The sequence below is a fragment of the Gymnoscopelus microlampas genome, assembly GCF_963454915.1.
Source record: "Gymnoscopelus microlampas genome assembly, chromosome: 16".
NCBI lineage: Eukaryota > Metazoa > Chordata > Actinopteri > Myctophiformes > Myctophidae > Gymnoscopelus > Gymnoscopelus microlampas.
Window position 1 is genome coordinate 19,483,839 of NC_139953.1, and position 13,694 is coordinate 19,497,532.

Below are 13,694 nucleotides of genomic sequence, written 5' to 3' on the forward strand. Positions count from 1 at the left end.
AAGTCGTATTGTGTGAATTTAACTGCCTTCTCTTTGAAACATTGGTGTGTGTTTAATATTGGGTCAAGGCTGCAATACTGAGATGAGGAATCACACTAATGTTTCACTTCAGCTGTGGTCCTGCACTGCCCCCTGTGGATAGCATAGAGCAGAGCACCCACTACGTGAGCTGTAAGGCTATGATGTCACAACCTGATCTATAATTTATAGATCCCAACGTCACGCTACTGAAATGGGCCACTTTCCCCCCAATCATCTCGCAATGGTGTGGGGGTGCGGAGCAGATTGCTTTGATTTTCACGCTGTAAGGAAAGCACCTTGGCACAAAACTGAGGTATTGGCGGTTTTAAATGAGCCACAAATCCACATTTGAATGGGGGCTATGCTTCAGCTTTGTCCTTCAGTTGTCCTTGAGTAAGAAAATATCTCACAGCGCCATTGTCTATTAAGTCAGCTAATTTGTCAATGTGAGTATGCATGTACAGTATATACTGTGTGTAAAGTATATACACTGTATATATGCTGTGCATAAATATATATTATACACACATACACTGTATATATATATATATATATATATATATATATATATATATATATATATATATATATATATATATATATATATATATATATATAGTACACTGTATGTAGACAGCCGCATGCGTATGTGCACACAAGCATATACACACACACACACACACTATTCCAAACTCAACTCCTGTTCTCTCTTATGTAGACTCTCTATATGTTCCTGGCCCTCGCCATAATATGCGACGACTACTTTGTGACATCGCTGGAGAAGATCTGCGAGGTACTGAGGCATCATCCTCTCTCAGTGCTGTCATCTTTTATACCCTGCTTTCATTGTGTGTGTATGGTGGCGTTGTTTTTGTTTTTAGACAAATCAGCTCCTTTTCTCCCTCCGTCTGTCAGAAACTAGACCTCAGTGAGGACGTGGCTGGAGCTACATTCATGGCAGCTGGCAGTTCTGCACCAGAGCTCTTTGCCTCTGTCATTGGTATACACACACAAACACGCACACACGCACACATACATGAGTGCACTTGGGTGCCTATACACGGGCACACACACCCACCCACACACAGGCAGATGCAGATGGTGGTTGTCTGCGGCTGATTTTGATTGGCTGCCTCCCTGTGTTCAGGTGTCTTCATCACCCACGGAGACGTGGGCGTGGGCACTATCGTGGGTTCAGCCGTCTTCAACATTCTCTGCATCATCGGCGTCTGCGGAATCTTCGCTGGACAGGTGTGTGTGTGTTTTTATCGGTGTGAGATTTTGTGCTGCGGCTGCTGCATTCTTTGTTGACGGGAGTGCACAGCAGCACATGCAGCTTTGACCTGTTTGTAGCCTGTGTTCTTTTCTTTTCTTCTTACCACTCGAGAAAAAATATTTCACCCACTTCTTTACACCTGTAAACCTGTGGTGATTCTGATTATTAACCACTTTAAACCCTATATATATATAAATATATACGGTACTTAGTTGATCGGAGTCCCCTAGGGCTTTATACTAGGTCTGCTATTATTTCCCTCTACACCAAAACTCTTTGCCAAAAAATAGTCGATCTACAAGTTCACAACTTGTCAAGTGTTGTTGCGAGCTTATAGATCTGCTATTTTGGCCAAATGTTTATCCCACAATCGGGACGTTAGGGTTCAAGTTCTTAAGGACAATCAGGCCATCTGCTTCAGTGAGTTTATCTCTTGAAATATATACATAACGCACAAACACAATGTTGGTATCCAAACTAAATTATTTTTCATCTCTTTGCACTGTCAATATTATTGTTTGTAATACTATTTTAACGATGTTCAGAATCAAATTGATCACAATTACAGGTGTAAAATAGTGAGAGTTTTTTTTTTTTAATGTGATCTCTCAACATTGCAGTTACAGGAAGAGTTAGAATAGGGATGAGAGAACAGAGCAGAAAGGAGCACAGAACAAGTCAAATAACACAGGAAGGCACAATCCAATATAAGGTGCATTATTAAAAGGTTGAGCAATGGATAGGTGGCACTACGGAAGTCAGAAATGCTTCACGTTCAGCTGGAAAACATGTCCAGCATATAAAAATAGAAGCAGGTATAAGTATAAATTCACAGTTTCATGTGCATGGTTAAAGTGAAATGCTTTAAAGAGCATCAGCAGAGTGAAATGCCAATAACGATTTAAGGTGGCCAATGGCCATGTCTGTTTGTTTAGGTGGTGGTATTGACCTGGTGGTCAGTCTTCAGGGACTCCTTCTATTACACCTTGTCTGTGATCGCTCTTATCGCTGTAAGTTGACTGCATTACACAGTTTATGGTCACCAGCAGTTACTTTTAATCCGTTGTTAAATTGTACTTTGTCATCTAAAATATAATAATTTGATCTGAACATTTTTTTTAACAGTTCATCTATGATGAGAAGATAGTTTGGTAAGTGAGTCATCCATACCACTTTATCCCCACCCATGACCCAGGACCAATTAAAATGGCATTATAAAACAAAATGTGAGAAGCCAGAGGGTTGGGAGATAACTCTTAAGAACTAGTGCAGGACCCAACATTCACACAGTCACAGAAAATATAACAACATTTTATATCAGGCTGCTTGTTGGTCTAGGAATAACTTTGAAACAAAATGTCAAATGATGATCGACAATTCGACATGTCCCATGTGATATTTGTGACTAGCTAAATAAGATTGGACTTCAGTTTCAATTACAAATTGTACAAAACTAAGCATAGGTTTAGTGACAAACAGGGTTGGGAAAAACAGATGATCGATTACCCTCCTAAACGTTTAATAAGTAGTGTGTACACTACAGTATATGATAGTGTATAGTGTGTACAGTATAATTATGCACCCCATGAAATCGAGCAATGTACAACACATGATGACAAAGAATCTTTTACACAAAACTGACTGAGTACCTTCAAAATTGTGTACCTTGAATCTTTTACTCAAAATTGTACATTACTGCTACCTGCCTTGTGGTCTTTGCTGATTTACCTGCAAGATGTGGAAATGTGATTGGCCTAGACTAGAGCATGGAAATATCATTTTAGGTTTTTGTATTATGGTGATGTTTTGCTGTCGAAAGATATTCGAGAGTAACCCTATTGTATTTGCCAACCATTTTGATTAGCAATTTATTTCCTTTTTTTTCTTTGTAATTGTAACTCCTTTACATGTAATCTATTACTTCCCAACCCTGGTGACACCACTAGGACTGTATAATTTACTGTAGCTGTGGTATGTTTATCCCATGCCTTCCTCTGTTTCAGGTGGGAGAGTTTGGTACTGGTGCTTATGTATGTTGGATACATCATCATCATGAAGTGAGTTGTGCATGTAATTCATAATTAAAATGGGCATTGCAAACGTTTTTAAATCCCTTGGCGAGTGAGTTAATATATTCACAGGAATATCCAGAGAGGGTAGTTAAAGTTGTGGTTTCACACAGTCATACCTGAGGATCTGCCCAGTACAAACACGGTTTGTATTGATGACCATTGTGCATGGCCTCTCCTCTAGATTGAGACATGACATGCATGACACACAGAGGCAGCTCATTCCAAAGAAAAATACCCATATATATCAAAGAACTCTTTACACAACCTTTAAAGGAGGAGTTCACCCAAAACATGTCTTATTTTCTATCAATTGCACACCCCATGAAGCCTTGAATTCATGGATTTGGATTTGTTTTTGTCGCAATCCTAAGCCAATAATTTGATGACTGGGTGTATTTCCGGTAGGAGACACAAATAATCTACTTTGTGTCTCCTACCGGATACATTAGCCGGTAGGAGACAGGAATCAAATTATTAGCTTAGGAATGCGACAACATTTAAAAAAAAATCATGAATTCAAGGCTTCATGTGGTGTGCAATTGATAGAAAATAAGTAATTTTTTGGGTGAACTACTCCATTAACTCTTGGCATCTTATGTACCGTTTGGTTAGCCATAGTTTCATACTGATGTACAATCAACTTCGCATTACTCTAGGGTTGGCAGGGGCATTATAACCATTAAAAATGTTGTTCATATGACCTAGCTTAAATTGATCCACCCTGCGCCTCACAGAGCATCCCTAGCTCCCTATACTGGTCATAACCAATTTAGGGTCATCAAGGTGGACTGCCACTCACAGATGGGCACAGATAGCTAAAGCAGCTGACGCACACATTCTAAGAGAATCTTTTGGAACATTTCACTAAAGGAATCGCACCAAGTCGGTGCCCCAAATTATGTTTTTGTACAGAGGGTACAAAATTGACCACTTAATCTGTATTATCTGGTTGAAATAATCTTTAACAGGCATAGAACATAGTCTGATATAGTAGCCTACTATCTTCTTTACCAAATGGAGGCAAAGGGTAGTGATAAATGAATCAAAAGTTGATGCGTGGTAACTTTACACAGTCTTTGAACGCATTTTTCAAAATTGGCCCTTGGATTAAGGCTGCTGAGCATTTCCGATTATGACTCGTGCTCTCTCTTGTGCCAAGATTCAACCAGTCCTTACAGAGATTGTTCATGGGGAAAAAGGACAAGAACGTGGCGAATGGTAACGCAGCAGCAGCGGCAGCCAGCAGTGAGATGGAGGACGGTAATGCTAGTTATGACTATGTTTGGGTTGACGACCCATCATCGCCTTTACTCCCAACAGGTAAGGCTAACCAAACAGGCTTGGATACGCAAGACGCATTCCTAGCGGGAGACGCAGCGTATCTGCTATGCTGCAGTGATAATGGTGCTGCTTTGGCGGTGATGGGTTGGGTGATTGGTCTCTGGTCTGCAAGACTGCGGTTTTAAAGGGGGCGTGACATAACCGGGGCTGTTCCTCTTCCTGCATAACTGACCTGAGCTGGTTTAGCCAACTTTTTTTTCCTTTTTTTGGTGGGGGGCTTTCATGCCTTTATGGATAGGACTGTAGGCTGACAGGAAACGGGGAGTGACATGCAGCAAAGGCCGTCGGGATCGGGACTCGAACCCGCGACGCGCTGTCAGGCTACATTGAGCCTAGGTGCCTGGACCGCTACGCCAGCGGCCCAGGCCGTGTTTTAGCCTACTTAAAGGGAATTTTAACAATTACCTTTTTGTCTCTTATTCTGGAAAAGTTGGCCATCATTTCTTCGTTGCATGAGATTTGATTTGAGTTTGGAACATAAAGGAAATGCAATCCCATGGCCAGAAGCCATTGAGAGAATCTTCTGGATAGTTATTTCTATAAATTCCACAAAAGGTGTGTATGTGTGTCCTTCGCATATCTCGTCAACCATCCGGCCGTCTATACCATATTTGGCGTGTGTATTGCTGACGCCCCAAGGGAGCGCAGTACCAAGTGTGAAGTTGGTTGGATCAGTGGTTCTCCAGAAACGGCGTGCACCACAATTACATGCACAGTCAACGCAAAGGTGGCTGTCGCCCACAAATGACGGTACTCTGACGGTACACTAAGTACTCTGACAACGCGTACTGAAGTCATAGTACATAAATAACCTTAAGTCAGTTTCAGTATAAATCCCCTTTCAGGCAAATCTCTCGACTGTACTACGGTATGTACTGTACCTTCCTGCTTTTTTTTTTGACCCAGCTAAAACTTACCACAAGTGATTTTAACAGTTCTTATTGGCCTTCGGTCACTCCTGCCTACTCTTATTGCATTCATGTTGACATGCCTGTTTGTTTAGCCTTACTAAACCTCTGTTACTTATTGTTAACTGTGTTTGTGTGAGCTTATGTGTTGGTGAGTGATTAATTTTGCCTGCATGCTGCTTATAATCTGCTGCTCTCTGGGGTCCAAAGTAACCCACTGACTTCACGGGTGGTAATGAATTTCACAAGAGGAAATGTTTGTGCTGGTTCTGTTTACATAGTTAATGTAGGCACATTCATGCATGTATAATAAGTTAAATTAGGGCTGAACTAATAAGCGTAGAACTTTATAATCTCATGCACCATGTAAGAGGTAGTACTAAACTCATGGCGAATTTTACAATCACATATTATTATTGCAATATATACAAGTGTACAAAAACCTATGATTTTCCAGTTTACTATATCAGTACTTTGTGTGCGCTCATTTCCTAATGGAGTCAAATGCTATACCCTAAAAGTACATTTAAGACTTATTATTTGGCATTTGTCTGAGTGAAAATCCATAGCACGTGAGATGTTATAGATAGTCAGGTGTGCCTTGCGATTTTTACTTGCACTTTGGTGTGGCTTGGGCACAAAAACTTTTGAAAGCACTGGTGTATAGTATGTGTGACAAACACCTTGACCCTTGAACTACCGTTAAATCTGCTTCTATGAATGCGAGTCCAGTTCCAGTAACCAGTTATGTGCACAGTCCATCGAGATTAACTTTACAATTGTAATACGCACCCCCCCCCCCCCCACCCCCAGTGAAGCCCCAGCCTGTCAAGGAGTTCAGCCGTGGCTCGGTCGTGATGGTGGACGAGATGATGCACGCTAGCCCGCCCAAGTTCCGCTTTCCAGAGGCTGGGCTCCGCATCATGGTCACCAGCCACTTTGGACCTAAGACCCGCCTCCGCATGGCCAGTCGTCTCATCATCACAGAGGTACAGACGAGATTGTTGTTCCGTTAACAGTGGTCGACAGTAACTACGTACATTTACTTGAGTCCTCTACTTAAGTAATTTTTTTCAATGTTTGTTGGAGTGCTCATTGACTTAGTTTCTCTCTTGTGAAAGCGTCAGAAGTTGGTCCAAGCAGCCAATGGCGTGGAGACGCAAGTGATTGATGGGAAGGTGGACATCGAGAATGGAAATGTGCCAGACTCAGAGGACAAGCCTAGCGAGGAGGATGAAAATGACACCATTTCTCCCTTTCATATTCCAGGTATGTGACTCTTATAATTTTGGATAAACGAATGTATGGATATACTGTATTTGTATGGATATACGGTATAAACAGATGCACATCATAAAATCCGGATTCTTCATTTAACTCTGAGAGTGTAGAAAAGGAATCAAATGGAAATATTGAGTCTTAATTTGACTGAGTGTGTAGAAAAGGAAACTTCCATTTGCTTTCTTTTGTACACTTTCACAGTTAAATTAGCACTATGTACCAGGGCAAAGCCAGGAAAGGCAAGAAGCGCACCACCTACGTAAATGCACTGCGGCGCGACAGCTTAGCTAACAACACTGTAGAGCTCAAGACCCTGATGTTAGATAGGAGAGTGTGGAGGGCAACGTTTCAGGAGTCCCAAGTTGGTGTTAGCTAGCTAGACCACACTCTGGCATTGCATCGCATCGTACTGTATGCATGCACTTTACAGTGCATGCATACATAAAATGCATACCTGGGGAAATTTATATGCAATATAGGGCTACATTTGATCCACAGCCAAATATGGTCAGAGTAAAGAAAAACAAAGCAATAAAAATGCAAAATACATGGAAATGGAATTCACATAGTGGACACTCATGGCTTACAGTACATGTCCCTTTCAAAAGCTTGAGCGCTCATTTTAAGTCTCTGCTTCATCTTCCTAGTATATTTCTTTTGATAGCTTCTTTTGAGGCTTGAGGCCCTTCTTCAATAAGAGCATACACACATCCAAAAAAAACACCTGGGTAGGTGTTAACAGAAGGTAGGAAAAATAAATAAATGCACAATGGTCTGTATTGCCCAAAACCTTGCTTACTTAAAAGAAAAAAATAATTAAAATCCATGTGACGGGAGCCTTTCATGCATGCATGCAAACTGTGTAATCATTTCTTTTAAATCCCTTCCTTGAAATTAGTCCGTGACTTCGTATTCAAATGATCGTTCTCTTTGACAGCTCCCAATGTGACAGCTACTTTATCCATCCTTAACTATTAGTGTTTTAAAAAAAGGGCATCTGTTGTCGGCTGAATTCATACGCTCCATCTAAATTGAGTAAAGCTGTATTAACATTGAAAAGGCAGGAATTAATACAAAAGATTGTCTTCCTCTGCCGTGTCTAATTTCAGCTGGTTGTGGCAGCAAGATCAAGTGGTTGATCTCCTGGCCTCTGCTCTTCGTATTATTCTTCACCATCCCCAACTGTGCCAAGCCGCGATGGGAGAAATTCTTCATGGCCTCGTTTATCCTATCTACTGTCTGGATTGCTGTCTTCTCCTATCTGATGGTCTGGATGGTGAGTCTATAAATGTATTTAAACGGGAGAGTGCGGAGAGATGGGAAGCTCGGGGCAGAGAGGGGGAATTAATGCAACACACATTTGCTGACATTGTGACAATACTTGAATGTAAGGACAAATTCTTAAAGACATGCTTAATGCTTAATGTGTACAATGATTTCTAGCATTTACAGTGAATTAGGAAATGGCATAGCCCATAGTAAAGCTGATAATGGGAGACTTCAGAATGATACTGACTCAAATGAATCCGTTCATTGCGGTTGCGTTTTAGCCCCCCTAGCGTCGTGGCTCTTAGGATGGCGTTGTCGATACAGTATGTCCACCATTTTAGTCCTACTAAAAACCACTGTTGCCACTCTTTGGCCAGTCTTCTAACTTTCTCATTTATTTGCTGGTTTAATGAGTTGTCTGTGAAGGACAAGAATAGCCTAAATGGTATTCTGAAAGTCTGCTCCCTTACCAGGTGGCCCAGAAGTAAGTAAGGTCAGAGTGGCTTATCATCTGTATCAGCTGAGCAACGAGGGCATCTATCCCCTGCACAATGCACTTGGCAGACCCCTGGGAGCTGGATTGTTGAGGTGGAGCGCACACCTTCCATCAGCTCCCAGTACTTACTGTATGTCTTAGTTAATAGTTACTCAAGCTATACTACTCATATGCTGAATTGGCGGTGCCTGGGATCGAACCCGTAACCTTGGGGTCCAAAAGTGCTCTACCGACTGAGCTACACTGACACAACCCTGAAAGTAAAAGGAATGATCAACTAATCTGATCATGTCCAGTGAATTCACTATAATTCCCTCAGGCCGGCATTATGTGTCCCTTGGAACAAATTACTGCATTTCCTCTAAATCTGGCTATTTATATGAACTATATGAAAAGCTTTATTGTCTTTACTCCTGTTGTTTGCTTCTATTGATCTGTTACAGAAAAACCTTGCTTGTGGGTTTTTTAAGTGATGTGTATGGTGATGTGTATGGACTGGTTAAGCTGCAAATGATTGCCCCTTTTTAGGATCAATAAAATTGTCTGAATCCAATTGCTCAAAAGATTTTGTTGACCACATGGCCTTTTTGCTAGTGCCACCTTTATTGCCAAAATGTCAACTTTACACACCAGACGTCTCATAATCAAATGTGCAGATTGTTAATGATATGACACTTGACCATCCGACATTTGGGTCCCAAACAAGATCATCTAAAAACATACTATTGGCAGCATGATCTCTAGGATCCACTAGTGGGGTTTTAGACTCTTATTTAAAACCTCATTTTCTTGAACACCTTGCTTGACAAGTGGTCTTAGACAGACTACAGACTAACTAAAGACGTGCACATACTGTATAGTAAACATGTTTAGTCATACGGAGCTAGCTAGGTAAGCTCTGTTTGTCTGTATACTTGCAGGTAACCATCATTGGCTATACTCTGGGCATCCCCGATGTCATTATGGGCATCACTTTCCTGGCAGCAGGAACCAGTGTTCCAGACTGTATTGCAAGTCTAATCGTCGCTCGGCAAGGTAACACATCTGATAAATGTTTTGTTTCTTTATTGTTCTGTATAGTAATGCTCTTTATTGCTCAGATCTTCGCAAACCATAATCCCATCCTCAATAGGTATGTGATAATTTTTGCAAACATCAAACCTCCCATTACAAATAGCCAGAAATAAGAAAATATAATGAAAAGTTCCTGACTCAAAGTTATGTGAATGTGATTTGCTGTGGTGTGTTCCAGGGCTGGGTGACATGGCAGTGTCCAACACTATTGGCAGTAATGTGTTTGATATTCTGGTGGGACTGGGGCTTCCCTGGGCTATGCAGACCATGTGTATCAGCTATGGATCAGAGGTAACGGACCAGTTTCTACTCGAGCTTGATGATTAATTAGGACTGTGAGTCTTCAGCATCTTACAACAGAACACCCACATTTTCAGCCTCTTGGCAAACAGGCTCTATGTGAACCTTCATGATCTTGAAAAATACTTTAAATAAATCCTGTGAGCACTACATGGGAGTCCTGGAGGTACATCCATGTAGTTTGTTGATATGCATTCATCATTAACCAATTAAAGCCTATTATACTTTATTAACCGGTGTCTCCAGGGGTCTACACTAGGTCCCCTGTTTTTCCCCTCTACACTAAATCACTTCGCAGAAAATGCCCAATCTACACACGTGAGCTTGTACATTGGCTGTTTTTGCCTGAATGTTCGCCCCCAGAATAGGGACTCTTGGGTTCATGTGGTTTATGTTCTTGTCGCTGCACTGTCAACATAAATATCTTGCATTAACATCAAACTCTAGCAATAAAGCACTTTTTAGAATTCTGAAGCTTAAGACCTCCTTTTCTAAGTAACAACACGTTGAGTCACAATGTAATGCATAATAAATAAATCAGTTGTCACAAGCGACATCGCTGTGCTACGGAGTATAAATTAGGCTTGAGAAGGAATAAGCCGAGTTCTCTGAGAAGGAATAAGAGGAGTTCTCTATAGCAGTAGTTCCCAATGGGTGTGCTGTGAGACAAGTAAGTCTAGTGTCGCATTGCAACACTGTGAGCAGCTTGTAGATCGGCTATTTTCACTGCTAGATGTTCACACCTACGTCGCACCGCGGATCCGAAGGGGTTTGTCAGAGTACCCGTTGTACCTGTCTATCATATATCTATCAGGTTGGCAGTTCTGGACAACTGCGTATCCGAACGCTCGACAGCAAGCTCCGCACTCCCTGTCCCTCAAGTCCTTGCTAATGCACACCGAATTTGAAGTCACTCAGTCCCATATATGTGCATGACCATAATGGGCATAGCGGTCGGATCTGTGGCTCTGGACAACCAGATCTCCATATGCCTATATGTGTATATATATATATATATATATATATATATATATGGGCGTATCAGGTTTGTTTATGGTTATGTCTGAGTCATGGTGACGTGGCCGTGCTCCGCCCTACGGCTGACGGTCCTCCCATCAGCCAATTTTCATATGGATGAATAAAGAAAAAAGTGTGATTTTTACTTGAAGTTTGAAAACCATTGGTCCTGTGTTTATAAACCAGTGTCTCTGTTGATGTCCTGTCCTGTAGGTCATGATTAATAGCAAGGGGCTGGTGTACTCGGTGGTCTTGCTGTTGGGATCAGTGGCTCTCACGGTGAGCAACTCACACTCATGTTTACACAAAACTAGTACCATGTATGACTGTTGTTCAGAATAGCATCCTTGATTAATGCTGTGTACGTTTTTGTGCATAGCATAAGGCTTGTTTGTTAAGTGAATGCAATGCACAATTAATGTTTACTGCAGTTAGGCTAACGATCAAGGTTGGGTAATGAAAGAACCCAATCCTTTAACAAACAAGCATTTACTGCCATTTATTGGTTCAGTAATTTTTTAAGTAAGTTTTCTATTAAAACATTTAAGTTAGTTTTGACTCAAACTATGACTGGTGATTATCATTATCACATATGATACAGAGGGTTATCAGAGAAGCGTTTCAGTGGAATACTGGTGTACCTGGTGGAGTATTAGCTTTAACACTGCACATGTCATGTTGGGTATCAAGTTATGGAAGTCAAAACTAACTTTATTTGTATAGCATTAATACAAACATTTGTTTTGTTTGTATGTCAAGCACTCATTGTGCTTGACATGCAATACATCCATAAGCACATACAAACCATGCTACAGTATGTGAATTGGTATGAAAATTGAGCAAGTTGTGCCAAAATCAACTTAAAGTGTAAACTATTGCAGCATGCACATGTCCTTCTAACGTGGTGCGTTTGTACACAGGTGGGGGGCATCCACCTGAACAAGTGGAGGCTGGACGTGAAGCTGGGTATATACGTCTTGGTCCTGTACGCCGTCTTCCTCTGTTTCTCCATCATGATCGAGTACAACGTCTTCACTTTTGTCAACCTGCCCATGTGTGTGGATGACTAGAACACGGCAGCGCGCCTTGGAAAACCAAATCCGTAACCCACCCACCCCCAAAGCCCCCTCAATCTCCTGACAACACTGGACCTCACTCTGTTTGCAGACTCTTTCTCTCACTAAGGTCATGGTCCGAGACTCCTGTTATATTCCACTATGACCTCCTCATGTCCCTGTTCATCTCAAGTCTCCGTCTCATTTTTCCTCCCAAGAGGCTGTTTGCTGTAGGAATGTGGGACACCGTTCCGTGTTTCTGAATGGTCATCTTGTCACACAGCGCCAGTCCTTTTATAGCACTCCCCAGCCTGGCAGTCTTCTTCTCTTTACTCCCCTCCATCCCCGCAGTGCTTCTTGTTACCTTTACCCGTCTCTAGCATGGCTTTAGATGTTAGGGGACCTTTTTGGAATTAGGCCTCCTGTGGACTTTAGTCAATATTTTTCCAACAATTTACCCGCTGTAGACTTCCACACACCATCCCAAAGCCTGTTCCACAAACCAAACCAGAGTCTGTGTAAAAATCAAAAAAAAACAAAAAAAACACTGGATCTCATTTCATACAAAACCAGATTTTTAAAGCAAATTCTTTACAAAAGAATTACTGACTTAAGTAACTTAACCGTATACCCAAAGCGGAAAGTACACCCCCCCATCCCTTTTCTCTTACTCTTCAAACCAACTGGAGGAGGATTTTTCTCCTCGGCAGCTCCCCTCCTCCACCCTGGACCTGGCCTCACCCCACCTGCCACTCCCTGGCATGGCCTTTGGCATCAGGGAGCAGGTCCTGATGGCGCACCACTTAACTCCTTCTCTGCAATCCCTCTCTCTTAGCCCCTAATGTGCTTGATCCAATCTGCTGTCTTTCTTTATTATTTTTTTCTTCTCTCTCTCTCTCTCTCACTTTATGAATTGACATTTGTCAGGAAGCTTTGTCTCAACGAGTCACAGTCCGAATCAGAGCCGACTGTGCGGAGAGCGCTCTGTATATGCACCACTGCACAACGTTGTAAAAACTTGTAAACATACATTTTGTTTTGTATTTATTTATTTTTTCATAAACTTGAGTTTTGACTAGTGTGAATATATAGACAAGAGTTTGTTGCAATCATAGGGACATTTGCCTATTTTTTTTTTTTTCCACAGAAACAAATTGCACATTGAACTAGCTTTTCTTGCTTTGTGCTGTGAGGAGATTTGGCCCCCTTTCCAAAGGGAGGAGGGGGTAACTGGCTGGTGGTTGCGACTCCATACACTATTGTGCTCAAGCTCAGTATTATTTTCTTTTGGAGATGTATCGATTTCCTGAACTCCTCCAAAAGCACAATAGTAGAGAAGAAAACCCACACCTGCTCCAAGTCTTCGGAATGCATCAGGTGTTTTTTTCTTTTTTTCCACCATCAAGGCAGTACAGTTGCGGTAAGAAAAAAAAAATATATATATATGTATGTATATATTATAAACGCAAAGGTCCGGGACGGTTCTTATCATTGTCTGCTACAGTATAAACCCGTCACCCCCAGGCCACCAGGGGGCAATGCAACCCACCTGATGTGTGCATGGCAGCGGTATCAACCACAACC

General features: G+C 41.6%; 1 protein-coding gene across 1 annotated transcript in view; it reads left to right on the forward strand.

The window, feature by feature from the left end:
• Positions 1 to 13,448, forward strand: part of slc24a4b (solute carrier family 24 member 4b) — a 35,115-nt gene extending 21,667 nt beyond the window's left edge. The window contains exons 4-17 of the mRNA XM_084082892.1: positions 740 to 814; positions 937 to 1,021; positions 1,169 to 1,272; positions 2,233 to 2,307; positions 2,423 to 2,448; positions 3,301 to 3,354; positions 4,529 to 4,689; positions 6,432 to 6,607; positions 6,740 to 6,887; positions 8,009 to 8,175; positions 9,585 to 9,699; positions 9,917 to 10,029; positions 11,269 to 11,334; positions 11,976 to 13,448. Of these exons, the coding sequence (XP_083939018.1) occupies positions 740 to 814; positions 937 to 1,021; positions 1,169 to 1,272; positions 2,233 to 2,307; positions 2,423 to 2,448; positions 3,301 to 3,354; positions 4,529 to 4,689; positions 6,432 to 6,607; positions 6,740 to 6,887; positions 8,009 to 8,175; positions 9,585 to 9,699; positions 9,917 to 10,029; positions 11,269 to 11,334; positions 11,976 to 12,125 (1,515 nt within the window). The 3' untranslated portion in view covers positions 12,126 to 13,448. The remainder of the gene's footprint in view (positions 1 to 739; positions 815 to 936; positions 1,022 to 1,168; positions 1,273 to 2,232; positions 2,308 to 2,422; positions 2,449 to 3,300; positions 3,355 to 4,528; positions 4,690 to 6,431; positions 6,608 to 6,739; positions 6,888 to 8,008; positions 8,176 to 9,584; positions 9,700 to 9,916; positions 10,030 to 11,268; positions 11,335 to 11,975) is intronic.
• The last annotated feature ends 246 nt before the right edge of the window (positions 13,449 to 13,694 follow it).